This window comes from Drosophila novamexicana, unplaced genomic scaffold (assembly GCF_003285875.2).
Source record: "Drosophila novamexicana strain 15010-1031.04,08,12 unplaced genomic scaffold, DnovRS2.1 tig00001292-arrow-arrow-pilon, whole genome shotgun sequence".
NCBI lineage: Eukaryota > Metazoa > Arthropoda > Insecta > Diptera > Drosophilidae > Drosophila > Drosophila novamexicana.
Genome location: NW_020824848.1, coordinates 970,127 through 984,627, shown reverse-complemented (window position 1 = coordinate 984,627; position 14,501 = coordinate 970,127). Strand labels below are relative to the sequence as shown.

At 40.2% G+C, this 14,501-nt stretch overlaps 3 protein-coding genes across 3 annotated transcripts; all 3 read left to right on the top strand.

Annotated features, from left to right (window-relative positions):
* The first annotated feature begins 4,299 nt into the window (after nucleotides 1-4,299).
* LOC115766973 (U-scoloptoxin(01)-Cw1a) lies at nucleotides 4,300-5,853 on the top strand. Its single transcript, XM_030711068.1, has 4 exons — nucleotides 4,300-4,373; nucleotides 4,921-5,081; nucleotides 5,263-5,385; nucleotides 5,461-5,853. Exons 1-4 carry the CDS (start codon nucleotides 4,310-4,312, stop codon nucleotides 5,527-5,529), a joined length of 417 nt encoding a protein of 138 aa, XP_030566928.1. The 5' UTR covers nucleotides 4,300-4,309; the 3' UTR covers nucleotides 5,530-5,853.
* A 427-nt stretch (nucleotides 5,854-6,280) lies between these two features.
* LOC115766948 lies at nucleotides 6,281-6,695 on the top strand. The gene is made up of 2 exons (XM_030711036.1): nucleotides 6,281-6,331; nucleotides 6,391-6,695. The coding sequence occupies exons 1-2, from the start codon at nucleotides 6,281-6,283 to the stop codon at nucleotides 6,676-6,678; spliced, it is 339 nt and encodes a 112-aa protein (XP_030566896.1). The 3' UTR covers nucleotides 6,679-6,695.
* Nucleotides 6,696-7,530: 835 nt separating this feature from the next.
* LOC115766947 lies at nucleotides 7,531-14,091 on the top strand. The gene is made up of 3 exons (XM_030711035.1): nucleotides 7,531-7,587; nucleotides 12,298-12,769; nucleotides 13,550-14,091. The coding sequence occupies exons 1-3, from the start codon at nucleotides 7,531-7,533 to the stop codon at nucleotides 14,089-14,091; spliced, it is 1,071 nt and encodes a 356-aa protein (XP_030566895.1).
* The last annotated feature ends 410 nt before the right edge of the window (nucleotides 14,092-14,501 follow it).

Sequence of the window (14,501 nt, the reverse complement as noted above, 5' to 3'; positions counted from 1 at the left end):
CGACAATTCCTAACATTTTCATAATGTCTATAAAGCTTGATTTTGCTACCTGGTTTATTAAGCATAACTCGACAATTATAAAAGCTGGGTAAACTTGGCATGCTTTTTTATATATGCAATAATTTGTATATGCTATAAATACTACTGAAAAATATTGTAAAGCTATATTTATATATATATCTTAAGGAAATCTTTCCCATTTCTCACAAACTATAACATTTTTTTTTTAATTTTATATTTAAAGCTAAAGCCTTTAGTTTAGACAAACAATTGAATGTCATATTTAAGCCCTGAGGATAGGGCTATACGCACCGAAGTTAATTGGGAATATCTTGCCCAGACAAGGTGAGTTGTCAGGGGAAGAAGATGCACAGCCGCAGCATAAAATATCGAAGGATATTTGAATGTTTGCATTGTCTGCGTATAGGGTATCTCCTAGTCTGGACTGAGTAGAGCAATGTTGATTGCTTCCTTTTTTCACTCAGTTAACTGATTTGCTGCCCGGTTTGCTTGTGTGTGTGTGTGTGTTTTCGATATTGATTTTTCGTATTAAGCGCGTTTCTGCGTACCGTTTTTCAAGGCCAATAATCGAGGGGAGGGCACCGCGGCCAGTTGGGACAGGGGACAGGGGACAGGGAACAGAGTCGGGCTGGTCAAGCTGGTCAGCTAACAAGTTTTCTTGCTGTTGATCAATTAAATGAAATTTTAGCTGTTGTTGTTGTTGTTGTCGCTTTAATAGCGTTGAAATATGTGTGCAAAAGTCCAAGTGTCAACTGAGTCGCGGTTGGGGCGCCGCCAGCTGCTGCGGCTCAGCCCCATCTTTGGCCTAATCAATTGAGCTGCTGCAGATGGAGTCTGGTGAGATGATTAAGCCATGTTTGCACTTATGTAAGTGCTGTACGATAACGGGCGGCGGCCATAAGTCGTCTCAAGTGTCGTCATCTGGCGTTTCAACATTTTTCTTTCATTTTTCTTTTCATTTTTCTTTTTCACCTGTGCATTGTTGCCGGCGAGCAGTTCCGCCAATTAGCGACGCTTCCGCTGCGACGGACCAAAAAATTTCTCAGCTCTGGCTTTTCCTCTTAGTTTTTCTTGTTTGTTGTCGCCTAAGCCTGACGCCAAAGCCATTTTCTTTGATGAACAACGAAATTTGAAATTAAGCATAAATTGTGGGATTTGCTGCTGCAGTTGTTGTTGTTGTTGTTGTTGTTGTTGTGTTACGACAAATTAAATAATTTGCAATTTGCATAAATTAAGGGGCCATCAAACATTGCGCCCTCGGTTACGCGTCAAAAGCTTACAAATTAGTGCGATGTTTCGCAAATCAACGCCGCCAAACTTCCGAATTACCAAAAAACCAAAATACAAAATACAAACAACAAAATCCAAAACAAACTTTCCAAAAATGTCGCGCATGCGCACGGAATGCAAAAAAACAAAAAAAAAAAAAAAATACAGAAAGAAATAAACAAGGCCTTGCAGACCCAAACACAGACACAACAAATGCCCAAGTGTAGCTCAGCTTGAGGTTTTGGGATTTTTAGCCGTAGTATATTATGTAAGTTGAGAACCGCGCTCGCCAAGCAGCCAAGCAGCCAAACAGCCAACGAGCCAAGCAAATTGATGGCCCAGTCATGGCTGGGTCTCCCCCCTAAAGACCCCAAAGATAGACTCGGTTGCAGGTATTTTTCCAAGCGCTTCTCACGCTTGTCAGAAAATGTCAAAAGTGACGCTGCTGCACATTAAAGACAAGCAACTACAACTAGAGAAAAGTCAAGTACAACGAAGCGTGAATGCACTTTCAATAGAATTTGGAAAGGAACGAGTGAGAAGTCTAAGGTAATCTTCAGCTCGAATGAGAAGCAGTATGAGAGCTTGAATATAAAATGTAGGATTAATGGTCTCATAGATCCACAGATCATAATAGAATGACGGATAGGCAGACGGAAATGGTTATATATTTCAATACTTATATTTCTATTCTTTATATAGCTTTTATGTCTCTTAAATCACATGTTTATAAATATAGACAGACAGAGACACATATCAGTTTTTGTTTCTATACTTTATATATTTCTATTCTTTCTATACTATATGGTCCTAATCTACAAGGTAATCCTTGCCCCAGTGTGGCGTTACGGGCTTCAAGTTTACGGTATAGCTGCAAAAACACACCTGAACAAAATTCGCATCATTCAGGCCAAAACCCTGCGCAAAATAACTGGAGCCGAATGGTATATTCGAACACGAGACATTGCAAAGGACCTTAAGGTTACTATGATAGGAGACCTTATTAATCAACAAACAGCAAGTCACTTATGTAAGCTCCGCAACCACCCTAACGTCTTGGCAAGAAACCTGCTAAGGAGGCGAAGAAGGAGGCTTAAAAAGTGTTATCCTATAGACCTGGCCAAACGCCGACTATAATGAAGCAAAATTAACATGTACATATATATACACATTGTAAATATTTAACTTAAGCTTTCATTACCCAAAACTCACGCTGATAAAAGTTGCTAAAAGTGAAAAGTAACAGAAAATTAGCAAAAATAAAAGTAACTTAAACCATAAAAAAAAAAAAAAATATACTATATGGTCTCTTATACCGACCGAAATACAGATAGACGGTTAGACAGACGGTTCGGAGATGCTTTGCCTATTACCTTCATTTGTCCCAAGCCGCTTTACCTTTAGCCTCGGGCTGTTGTGTGTAGTTGCAAGCCACATTATATATTCGTGCAGCTCTTAGCTATACTCTACATTTAATAAGACGCGCAATTTTTTGCAGAAATTTCGACGCACGCTTAAAAGCTTTGCCTCTGACAATAGTTGCAGCAGGCAGGCAGGGGGGGGGGGGGGGGGGGGGACGGCATAATTGGGAGGGTGCAGGCAGTCAGGCGCCATGGTCAACGAAAAGGTGAAAGACAAAGAGCCAATGGACGGACCACATTGGCTCTGCTGTGTCATCTTGCAGGCGCCTCTTTGTTTGGCTGCCTGAAAATGAGTTTTTGGTTTCGTCGTAGCCTTCCCTCGCCTGGCTGGGATAGTTGCCTCGTCTGCCTGGCCGGGCTGACCTTTAACGTCGCCTTCACTTCGGCGAGCGGCAGCCAAAGAAAAATCTGCATATCATTCATTTTGTGGCAGGCAAAAGTTGGCTCTGAAGCTGGAGCTGGAGCCGGAGCTGGGATTGTTTCTGTTCCCGCTGCCTTAAAATTAGTTGGAAATGCGCGGGAGGCGAGAAATAATTTACGATTATTTGTCTGCTGCAAGACTTAAGACGATGTTAATCGTCGTGCTTGTACGCGCAGCCGGCAGCCATAAATTTCAAGAAAATGTCAAGGATTTGCCAGAAGAGAAAGAGATGCCCGCACAATAAAATGCAATCAGCGATCCGCTAATCGCTCAACCGGGTCGCGGCGCGGCTTGGAGGCCTTGTTGACACGTTAATTGGAGTTAGCCCAGACGAAAAAAAACACAAAACAACAACAACGAAAATCGTGAGCAAGGTCGCCTTTTAAAATGGTTTCTTTCTTTTACGCGCCGGGTTGTCAGTCAAATAAAAAGTCAAATAAATACAAATCAAAGGCAACAAATCAATTTGCATAAATGAATTCTATTGCTGATTGGATCTGCCATTGAATTATTGTCTTTTAATGGCATTTCAAGCGTTTGCTTTGTTTTGTTTAATTCTTTTTTGTTTCTTCCTGCTCTTGGCTAGTGCTGTGTTAATTTGACAGTCGCTGTCAAATGATTGATGTGAAGTTATGCGTATGAAATTGCTTTGAATGTGCCTTGCCTAAGAATTGCGCACAGAAAGTGGGTCAAGACAGCGTCTAGACATAGAGGTATATAGATTTATAGTAAGAAGAAGAACAAGATAATAGAAATATATAGCCCAATCTTGGTGGGCGCAATTTTTATTAGCTTCTATCTGCCGGCATCCGGCGCATGACTCAGGCCCAAAGCTCGCGTGGCTTCGACTAGCCCATGTAAATGGAGATACACATATGGAGGCTGCGGCTAAAGATTTTGTAATTTAAGTTAATGAATATCGCTGTGTTTGGCGCCAATTAAATGTTATTTCCAGTTTAATTTTTTATTTTATTTTTCTCTTTTTAGCCATGTGCCTGCTGCCATAAGCAAAAGCCGCGCTTCCTAATTGAAAAGCTGACAGCTAAATGGACGCGTAGCACGAGGCAAACTCTGTGCGTGTGAGAGAGAGAGAGAGAGAGAGAGAGAAGGCCAGACATCAGCGTGTGTTACCAAGAAAGCAGCCAAAACAAGCAGAGCTACCAAAATACTGGCCAAAATGTGCAGCTCCACAAAAATGGTTTACAGTTATAGAATTTTATGGCTTTCCGGCGTTTTTCTAGGTGAGTTGTGGCCCCAATAACAAGAGAGAGAGACGGCATAATTGAATGCCAAGTGCGTCGATTAGACGATAACTTTGTGGCCGAATCGATGGCACGCGTGAGCCACATAATAAGTATTAAAATAAGAGTAAGGCAATGAAAGAAGGAGTTTATTGAGCAAGCCGAAGATTGAATACCCTGGCAGACAAATGGCTGACAAGGTTTTGAAGTTCTCGGTTGCAAAAATATCAAGATAATTCGAAAAGGAGATAGAATTTCCGTCTTTGGGAATGGTTCATAATAGTAAAACTAATTGAATAAAATAATAAAAGCCGAGCTTGGTCAAGTTATTCCAAAAAGACGATATAGCTTTTCATGAAAGAAACTATATTTTCGACCGTTCCGATTTTTTTTTAAGCTTTAAGCCAATTGAATTCTTGGTTTAAAAATGTTCTCTATTTTTACACAACAAGTTGGTGTCTGTAGGAATATGTATACCCTTTACTGACTTCTATGTACTTACATTTTATTCATGTAAGTATTATAATTAATTATTATTTAATTGCAGCTCCGTTATTGCTGGTCGCTACCGATGCTCAGGAGCCAGCCAGTCCAGTATTTCAGAACCACAAGACGAAGGAATGGACGAATTTAGATAATATAACATTCTCCTTCGATTGTAAGCGGCGTTCAGTGGGCTTCTATGCGGACATGGAGTACAATTGTCAGGTGAGTGAAGCAGTTGTGCGAAAGAGAAAGAGAGCGAGAGACTCAGAGTTTCAGTGCTTTTATAGGTCCGCCTATAAGTATGCCACAGAAAGACGCATAAGGCCCGAGAGTCTGCAATCTATGAGCATGACTCTAAGATGTAAATATAGAATAAATATTATTTATACATTTTTTATTTCAGATATTTCACATGTGCGACGAGGAGGGCAATCGAATACCCCATTTGTGTGCAAATGAGACGAGCTTTAATCAGGAGTACAGAATATGTGATTGGGACTACAATTTCAACTGCACAGAATCGCCGGTGGGTTCAAGTTTATACTCAGTTTAAACAGAATATAGAAAATTATTCAAAATGCCATTTTGCCTTTCCCTTTAGAAATGGTTCTATCTGAACGAGCTGACGTATGCCACAGATCCGCCAGACGAAGACGACGAGGACTATTGAGTGCAAATAAATTAATATTTATTGTCTTTGAGCAGCGAAAACAACTAATTAAATTAAATGGAGCAGAAGTACGAACGGCGAAATGGAGAGAAATTTCCATGAAATATGTAAACTAATTTAAGAGATTTGTTGACGATTTTGTTGAGTTTCGTTTTGTACAATTGAATGTAGTCTAATTTCGAGAATCGACGGCGATTCTGCTGTGTCGCATGTAAATAATGTAAATAGAAGGCCGCCAAACTAACAGCATGCCGTAATGTAATTTACAAATAATTTTCTGTTGTTTGTAAGCAAATCATAAAAACAAAAAAACAAATAAATCGAAATTAAAGTGCGCCCATGAAATGCTCGCAAATAAGATAATTGTTTCGAATTGATGTGACAAAATGTTTTGAACCTATTAAACAAAATATCGAAAGAACATTAGACGTTTTTGTTTTCTGTATTTGGTGAATCGGAGTGGGAGTCACCGTCAGGCGACTCTAATGGGTAAACAACCCCCGATGAGTCAAGTTCAATGACGAAATAGAAAGGGTATCGAAAAAAAAGCTCAGAGTAGAAAAACACACTGGAAAAACAGGCAGGTGACAGTGCGTGAAATTGCAGCTAGCCGGGTTAACATTTTATAAAATGGCAATGGGCCGAACATTACAGAATTAGTCCACAACCTGAGCTCCAACTAACCACAACCAATTTAATATCTAGGCTGGTTTTATTTAATATAAATAATATAACAAACAAAATATATACGATGTCCCACAAATCCTGTTGCCTGCTGCTGCTTTTCAGCTGCCTCTTTGTGGTGAGTTTAATAGATCTAGGTTTGAGTTTCTTTAAATCTAACTTTACCTGACTTTACAGATGGCTACTGCTCAGTATTACACCCAATACAATCCCTACAACACGCCCAGCCCCACATTTTCCAGCCTGAACGGATATTATTATTCGACTACATCTCCTTACTATTATCCCACGGCAAGTACTTATCTGAATGATGTCCGCATACGCATTTGGCCATATGTCATTGGACAGTATCTGTATCCGACGTACTACAACAACAACTACTACAATCCCTATGCCTCATTGAGTACACCCAACTGGCAGAGCTACTATTCCAGTGTCTATCAAAATAACTGGGGTAAAAAGTAGTTTATTAACTTATCAAATAGTTGTATGTTGTTCAATAAAAGTTAAATAGATTTATGTCAATGATTTTCTAACTATGATTTGGGCTCATTAGGTACTTAGGTACTACATTAGGTACTAGCAAATTATTGAGGAAGAAATAAAAGAGCTCTATTTGGGAGATATTCTGTATCCAGTGCTAAGCTGACTTAACAAACATTCTAGCTTCCTCCTATATAAATATATATAAGCTCTCAGATCATGCATGGGCTATGCATCTAACCTTTGCCCCAAACAATGCATGGCAAATTCAATAAATGAGTTTCTTCGGGGTTTATAGTCTCATCATTAAGCACATTTTTGAAAATATGTATGGAGTTAAAAAGTGTGTGTATATACCACAGGGCATGTCTTTGCCCTGAATAATTTATAAATACCAAATATCAAGCAAATTAAATGTTCTGGGTATAGAAAATATATATCAAATATTAAAGCTCTTGCTTTTGTAATTTTCTGATCAAGAATATGGGTTCGGAAGTGATTGCCTCTGTCCGTTATATGCATTTTTACCCATTACCAAAGGCAATAAAAATATATCTGTTATGTTATTTTCAAACAATGTAAGTTGAACACCAAAGCCAAATCAGAAACTTTCCGGTCATTTGGTGCACTGTTACACGAGTAGAACATCAAAATGTAAATGATATAATCTAATGATGTCATTTTGATAACCAGCTAGGTAAGAGTCATGTCATAGGCGTGAAGACCGTTAGGAAATAGAGTCGAAAAGGTAATTTTGACGGCTTTTGACACATTTCGAGCAGACAAGCAGCGGCAGCAAGTCCCTTGGCATATGCAGACTTAGGCCCACAGACGATGTCGTTGACTTGTCGCGACTTGGGCACACCGCTGGCCATGACATTAGGTCTGGCTGTGCGTCGCGATTGCCACATGTGGCTAACGGATTTCACACACTGCCGCCAAGTTGTCAGTTGCCAGTTGGGTTGCATTATGTAATAGAAAATGGCTAAGACAAATATTTGGACTGCGCGACGAGCAATGAACTTGACATCCAAGTACAGCTGCACTTTGAGGTAATTATTAGCCAGCCAGCAGTTGCTTGACTTTTGACCCAGATTTGGCGATGTCTTTGGAAAGGTATAACTACCAAGCTTCGCCCTAAGCCAAGTTCTAGATAACTGTAAGTTCCTATTAATGGGTATCAATGGGGAATTATGTTATAGGAATAAAGAAAACAGATATGCTCTAGTATAAATAAGCTTATCAATACGCATTTTTATCATGCAAAGCAGTTGGTGGGAGAAGAGATCGAACCAAGTGAATGGGCTGCTCAATGGGAGGTAAATAGAGAGTGACAGATAGAAAGAGAGAGAGTGAGAGAGAGAGAGAGAGAGAGAGTGAGAGAGTTGGCTTGGAGAAAAAATGGGTCAAAACAAGCACAAAATAGCGGGTAAAAGGCAGCCGGCAAATATGATAGGGTTACACACAAAACAAGAAATGCGCAAGAGAAACCGAAATGGAAAGTCGAACTTTTGATGCCCTCTCTGTGCTTATTTAAATGCTGGATAATATATGGTAATATATGAATAGATAGACTGTCTAGGTATATGATATACATATAATATATGTTGAAGTCGAACAGATCGGACAACTGCATCATTTGCCTGCATTTGAATTTTTTAAGATATATAAATATATAAAAGAGTATCTCCTATAGGACACTAAGTAACCAAACCCAAGTGTGGCATATCTGAAGGGTATTTAAAGCTCGGTTTATTCTTGTTATATTCACATTTTGTTTGAAGAATCATCCATTTAACATTATAGATTTTGTAGCTCTTAATGTCATACTAGACAAAAGCAGATACTTAGTTGCTATGCCCCATTCTGTTGTTGGTGCCACATGTTGCAATGTAAATACACGAAACGTGAGAGCAACCTCTCCTACTCGAGCAGCAGGGCAATGGGTTGCGACGTGTTGGGTTTTGGGTGGCTTGGCTTTGGCGCTGGGTGGGTCAATCACGCCGATCCCCAATGGCTCGTCGCCGTCTGCCATCTGCTCGGCTGTTGTGACGTCAGTAGCAGCGAGTTTTTGTCACGTTCGCCAAACAGTTTTTGTGCTCTGGACATGGCACGACTATTCGTAATAGAGTCAACAAGAGCTGAGGAGGAGCTGGAGACGGCATTGAGTCGGCATTTTTGGTGCGGGTCTCATCTGACTGCTGCCGTTTATGGGAAAATTGTGAAGAAAGTGTTGAAAACGAAATTGTAACTGAGAGAAAGAGGAGAGAGAGAGAGAGAGAGAGAGAGAGAGTTGTAAAGCAGAAGCGATGGCCAAAGCCGAGACTGGTCGGGCGAGAGCAAAATCGCTTGGTCCAACTCCAAGTCCAAGTCCAAGTGCAGACTTTACCTGCTGGCTGAGATCGCGGCCAGGTGGCAGTCAACGGGCACATCTCAAGCACTGCAGTCGCGGAACAGAAGCAAACAATATCAAAAATTCAATACGAGTTGAAATCGCATCTCCCTGGCTTCTGTTTTAGCCAGAGTCAAGTCTTAACAATTTGCGTGTGTGCTGTGTGTTTTTGTTTGGCTTTTGTTGCGTGAAAGTCGTTGAAGCATTCAATTCGTTGCAGTTAGTTAATTCGCAGACGGAGTTCAATGAAATAATTAAGGATACGTCCAATATATAACAACAGCAAATTATTCAGAGAAACTGCAATATACAAGAGGCAGGCTCTATTATACCAGGCCAGGCAGCTGCTATCCAAAACCTATTATCATGCTGGTAAGTAAACAAGATTCGAATCGCAACTCAAGAGTTTATTCTCATGCCTAGCACGCGCTTCGTGGCCGCCTTACCTCAATTCCTGTGTGTTTTCCGCGCCAATGACAAAAGGGCCAACAATGTTGACGAAATGCTTTTAAATGGGGCCCAGTTCTGGCTATGTTTACAATGGTTTATTGTTGATTTTGGGCTTTGTTAACTTTCTATTGCCGGCCAGGTCTAAGTATCTTAAGTGCTCTGTTATTAAACGCGTTTTCGCTCGATTTTTTTTGTGTCATGAACTGTGACTTTAACTGCCGCGTTACATACTCCATTATTGCCATTAGATAATGCTCACTTGTAAATTTGTAATTACATTTACGTATCTGCCGTTGTCGCAGCCACGCGCCTTCATTGCATCAGCTGCTAACGATGCCGAAGCTGGTTTTATTATTAATTTTATTGTCATAGTTTTATGACCACTTGCCTGATGAGTTAGAGGGGATTTTTATATAATTTTATGTGTCTGTTTTTTGGGCGTGTGGCCGTCATAAATTCATAAGACTTCAGATAATGGTCAATAGTTAACAAGCCCACGCAAATATTCTAATTCCCATAAATCAAAAATAAAAAAAAAACAAGGGAAAGAAAATTTCATGAAGCTCATAAAAAGACCTGCCCACAAAAGTACATTCATTTGGCCCACAAAAAAAATATTTGTAATGAGTTTAATTTGTATTATTAAGACTTCATTAGGTTAATTTTTTTATTTTGTTCATTGTGTCACAGATTTGACAGTGATTCATGGAAATTTTAAATATGCCTACGGCAAAATATATGTATATACTAATTATAATTAAGTTTCGACTATTCCCATAGTTAAGCAAATTGTTGGCCGCATTAAATGTAAATAGAACAATTGAGTATTACACAAGAGAACGCAAGGGAAAGGCTTCAATATTCAACACTTTCCATTTTAGCAAACCAATTTGAGTCATCAGCGCACTTGAGAGTGCTAAAATTTTGGGTAAATGTAAAATAATTTCAGAAAAAAAACGGAACCCAACGTGGGGCAAACGTAAATTGTTTAACACCAATTCAACGAGATGCTTCTGGCGAAATTTTGCGGCTGGCTAAATACATATTTATATACAATAATTTTTTTGTATATATACAAAATAAGCAAGTCAAACAAATTTCACCTGGTCTCCTTTGAGGTTTATTGGTGAATTTTAATTTGGTTACATCGAATGACAAGATCAAGCGAGAAGCGATGTAAATTAAATTATGCTGCAGCTATAAATTTGTGTGCAGTCTGAAAAAGACACAAAGTGAAACTAAGCTGGAAAAACTACCTTCGCAGCAAATTAGTCCGTCTAAATATATGTAAATAAAGTTTTATTCGATTTGATGCGCCTTTTCCATATTGTTTATAGCGCGTGTTTATATTCAAATAGAAGCGCAAATTAAATTCCAATTTCTACGACTCTTGCATCATAGTAAAAGCCTTTCTTTTGATTTTCTTTTTGTTTAACCAAGCTGCGACTGCAGTTATCTAAATATATTTAAGCTTAACTTATATTAAATCAAGGCCAGCTGGCGGATTTCGCTTTACAGTTACAATAACTTGAAATTCATCTTCAAGAATTTGGCCGACAAAACTTGACCACGAAAAAAAAAAAAAAAAAACAAACAAACAAAAGATTTAATAACAACAGCAGCGAAAATAGACAAAAAGTCAAAACGTTTGAAATAAATCTTATTGTATAACACAAAGCGCTAACAAATTATGTTAAGCCAACGGATTCCACTTGACATGCGAATTCTTTGTGACCCGAAACTAATTAAACTGTCTCAGAATCAGTTTTGATTAATTCTTTTGGCTGAGCCATTTGTTTGGATGGAATGAAGCCAACCGTTAGTTCCACATAATTTGCGCAGAACCAACAAATGTTTGGACACGCGCCAGGGAAATTTTTGGGGCCAGCACAATTAGAAATCTCCAAAAGATTTTCTATTAATGTGCAGGCAAGTTGCCAATAGCTACAATTGGTTCTGACCTAAACTTAAAAGGGAAAGCGTCTATACTCCCAGCTCTTTGGGAAAATGCTGAAAATGCAGGTTGAACAACTAATTAAGCGTTGGCTGCGTGCCTCGAAGGGCTATTTAGATATCTAAGTTATAATAGAAACTTTAAAAAAATATATAATGATAATTGTTCAGTTCTTATCTGATTACCTAATGCTGCTGCCAGTCGAATTTCACTTTTATCAAAACTTTTTGCAACACACCCTAAACTGAGACAATATAACGACATATTTCGAGATTTATGTGGAATTTTTTCCTTTTTGCTAATTTGCATAGTGCAAATATTAACATACAAATTGCTGCCCACAACTTGGGCAGCAAAAAACGGCAGCAACAACGAAAAAACCATCTATTGCCACGAATGTGTTGACACAAATTTCGAAAAAAAAAACTAAGTTGCTTGACCGCAAGAGCATTACATAAAGGGCGCAAGACTTGCGGTTCGCGAGGGGCGTCAACAAATGGAAATTGCTGCAACCAACAATATGGGTCGTAAAATATTTTATGAGTGCGTTGCTTTTCTTAAGTGCATTCTGGAAAGCATTTCACAGCGTACACACCTGTTACACTGTACACAGTCTCAACAATTACAAGGTACTTGAGAGCAGGTTCGCTGCCTAAGTCTTTCGTTTACGCAATTTCCGTATGGCGAATGCGTGTATGATGAAATGCGTTTTAAGCGCCTTTTCATGTCATTGCTGAACAATGCAGCCACACAAGAAACACACACAAACTTTTCACCATTTCTCTAATACGCTTTGTACTTTCAGTTTCTCACAAAGAGTTCAAGTGCGCGACGCTTATTGTTGGCTTTGCTGCTGGCGTTGTGCTTTCTGAGCTGCGCTCTGGGCGCCAAAATAAGCAAGAAGGTCGAAAAGCCGTCGTCTAATGGCAATGCAGACAAAGCCGAGCCAGCAGCAGCGGCAGCTGCACAGGCAGCCGAAGGCAACAATGAGAAGAATGAAGACGAGGAAGCTGATGATGAAGATGAGGAGGAGGATGAGGATGATGATGAGGAGGAGGAGGAGGAGAAGGAGACGGAGGCGGAGAAGCAGCCATCAGCAGATAAGGTTGATGCAGTAGCTGCCACAGCTACCGGCAACAAGAACGAATTGCAGCCGGCCGTTGATCCAACAGATCTCAGCGTTTGGGGCATGGTGCGGACACTTTGGAGCTGGCTGCGCAGCGATCTCAGTGAAAGTCTCTTTGGCGATGACGACGACGAAAAGCCAGCTGCCGTGGGTGGTGAGTAATATGCGACTGCAACTGATCCACATTTCCCATCAATTTGTGTGTCGTTGATTGCATTTACGCAATCGACCGGCCCTTTCTATCATCGATGATTAGCGACTTCTCTAATCACCTTTGATTTCCCAGCGCGCCGCCTGACTCACTTTCGTTTTCAATGAAACCTGACGCGCTCAACACAACTAGAAGCAACAGAAAAATAAAATAAAATAAAAAGCAAACAAGACAAACAACAAAGATGCCTAAAAGGTGTTAACGCACGGCACACAGACATAATTTTTGTAATTTTTTTTTGAGAGTTCGCTTGCTTGACTTCGCGTTGATCTACGAGTCCGGGTTGTCCGCGTTTTTTCATAGCAACACCCTATTGTAATTTCACTTTCGGCACTCTTTTTTCTAGACTCGCGCGAATTATTATTATTTAAAAAAAAAAAGAAGTGCGCACGCATCTTTAAATGCTGGGAAAATATTTATTATTTTTGCGTTTCGGGCGCCTATTTTTATGGACTTTCGCATTGCTAAGCGTTCAGCTCTGTTTGTTGATGAAATTATCGTTATAAGCGGATAATAAAAAAATAACCAAGATTAATTTGGCAGCAATGCCAATTCAATAAACATTTTTGAGGTTTTTGGCACTTAAAATCCTCATTATAGCGCAGTTTTCCTCAAATAACAGGTGTTTTCGGCATTGCAAAAACAAAAGACTTAGGAAACGAACTTCATGGCAAGTTAGATTCTTTCTCAAAACAACTTTTCTGATTTCTTGCTTTACAGAGGGCCGCACCTTTGGCAAGATTCGTCGTCTACAAATGGCTTTGGTGCCCATCATCTTTAAGTTCGGCGTACTCTCCGCCATGGTCGCGTTCCTGGTGGCCATTGGCATGAAGTCCCTCTTCCTGCTTAAGGTTTTGGTCGTAATGAACGCACTTGCGATTCTGGGCAAATTTCTAACTCTGAAGACTAGCCTATTCGGGCAGTACGAGCACTCGGCGCCAAGCTTTAGCTATCCTGGCTGGAATCCACATGCCAAGGAGTCGTGGGGTCCCACAGGCCTGAGCGGTTCCCCTTCGGGACCACATCATCCCAGCAAGGAGATTCATTTACACATACACGGCAATGCCCAGACCCAGGCACAGTTGGCCGGCCAGAGCTACAACTATGAGACGCAGGGCGGCTGGGCCAGCCGCTCCGATCCCTACAGTGCCTACCAGCCCACCGGACAGTATCAGGATCAGCACACAGTTGAGGTGCCCAACAATACGGATCCGATGTCGCTGCTGCCTACGAAGTATCCGGCGCGCAGCCTGATACGCTGAGCGGCTCTGACCTTCGGCCAATGACCACCGTGTAAAATTTTAGTCAGCGACTTTTTGGGTGCGCAGCTTTACATAAACTACTTTTAGAAGAACTAGTTGAAAGTAGGAGAGAATTAAATTAGCTTGCTGTAACTAGGCTTAAGACGATTACTGATAATCTATTTAAATTATTTATGATAAATGTAAAATTAATAATAAAAAAAAAAAAGTAGCCAAAAGAAGGCTGTTGCTTTACTTGGCATTTTCGGGTAGCTGACATAATTAGCAACATTGCCTGACAGCTGCTACGATTGTGATTGATGTGTGAAGAAAGTCGGCTCCCAGTTCGTCTGCAGCTGTGGGGCATGTGATTAATTGGGCATTTGACATGCTGCCACCGCTGCGATTTCATTTTGGGACTTGGCTCAACA

Bases quoted from the DNA above. Each gene is read 5' to 3' on its own strand.
- LOC115766948 (XM_030711036.1), top strand. From the start codon at position 6,281: ATGTCCCACAAATCCTGTTGCCTGCTGCTGCTTTTCAGCTGCCTCTTT. The intron at 6,332-6,390 runs GTGAGTTTAATA...CTGACTTTACAG, and splicing joins TTTTCAGCTGCCTCTTTGTG to ATGGCTACTGCTCAGTATTA.
- LOC115766973 (XM_030711068.1), top strand. From the start codon at position 4,310: ATGTGCAGCTCCACAAAAATGGTTTACAGTTATAGAATTTTATGGCTT. The intron at 4,374-4,920 runs GTGAGTTGTGGC...ATTTAATTGCAG, and splicing joins GCTTTCCGGCGTTTTTCTAG to CTCCGTTATTGCTGGTCGCT. The intron at 5,386-5,460 runs GTGGGTTCAAGT...CTTTCCCTTTAG, and splicing joins TCAACTGCACAGAATCGCCG to AAATGGTTCTATCTGAACGA.
- LOC115766947 (XM_030711035.1), top strand. From the start codon at position 7,531: ATGTCGTTGACTTGTCGCGACTTGGGCACACCGCTGGCCATGACATTA. The intron at 7,588-12,297 runs GTGCGTCGCGAT...TTGTACTTTCAG, and splicing joins CCATGACATTAGGTCTGGCT to TTTCTCACAAAGAGTTCAAG. The intron at 12,770-13,549 runs GTGGTGAGTAAT...CTTGCTTTACAG, and splicing joins CGAAAAGCCAGCTGCCGTGG to AGGGCCGCACCTTTGGCAAG.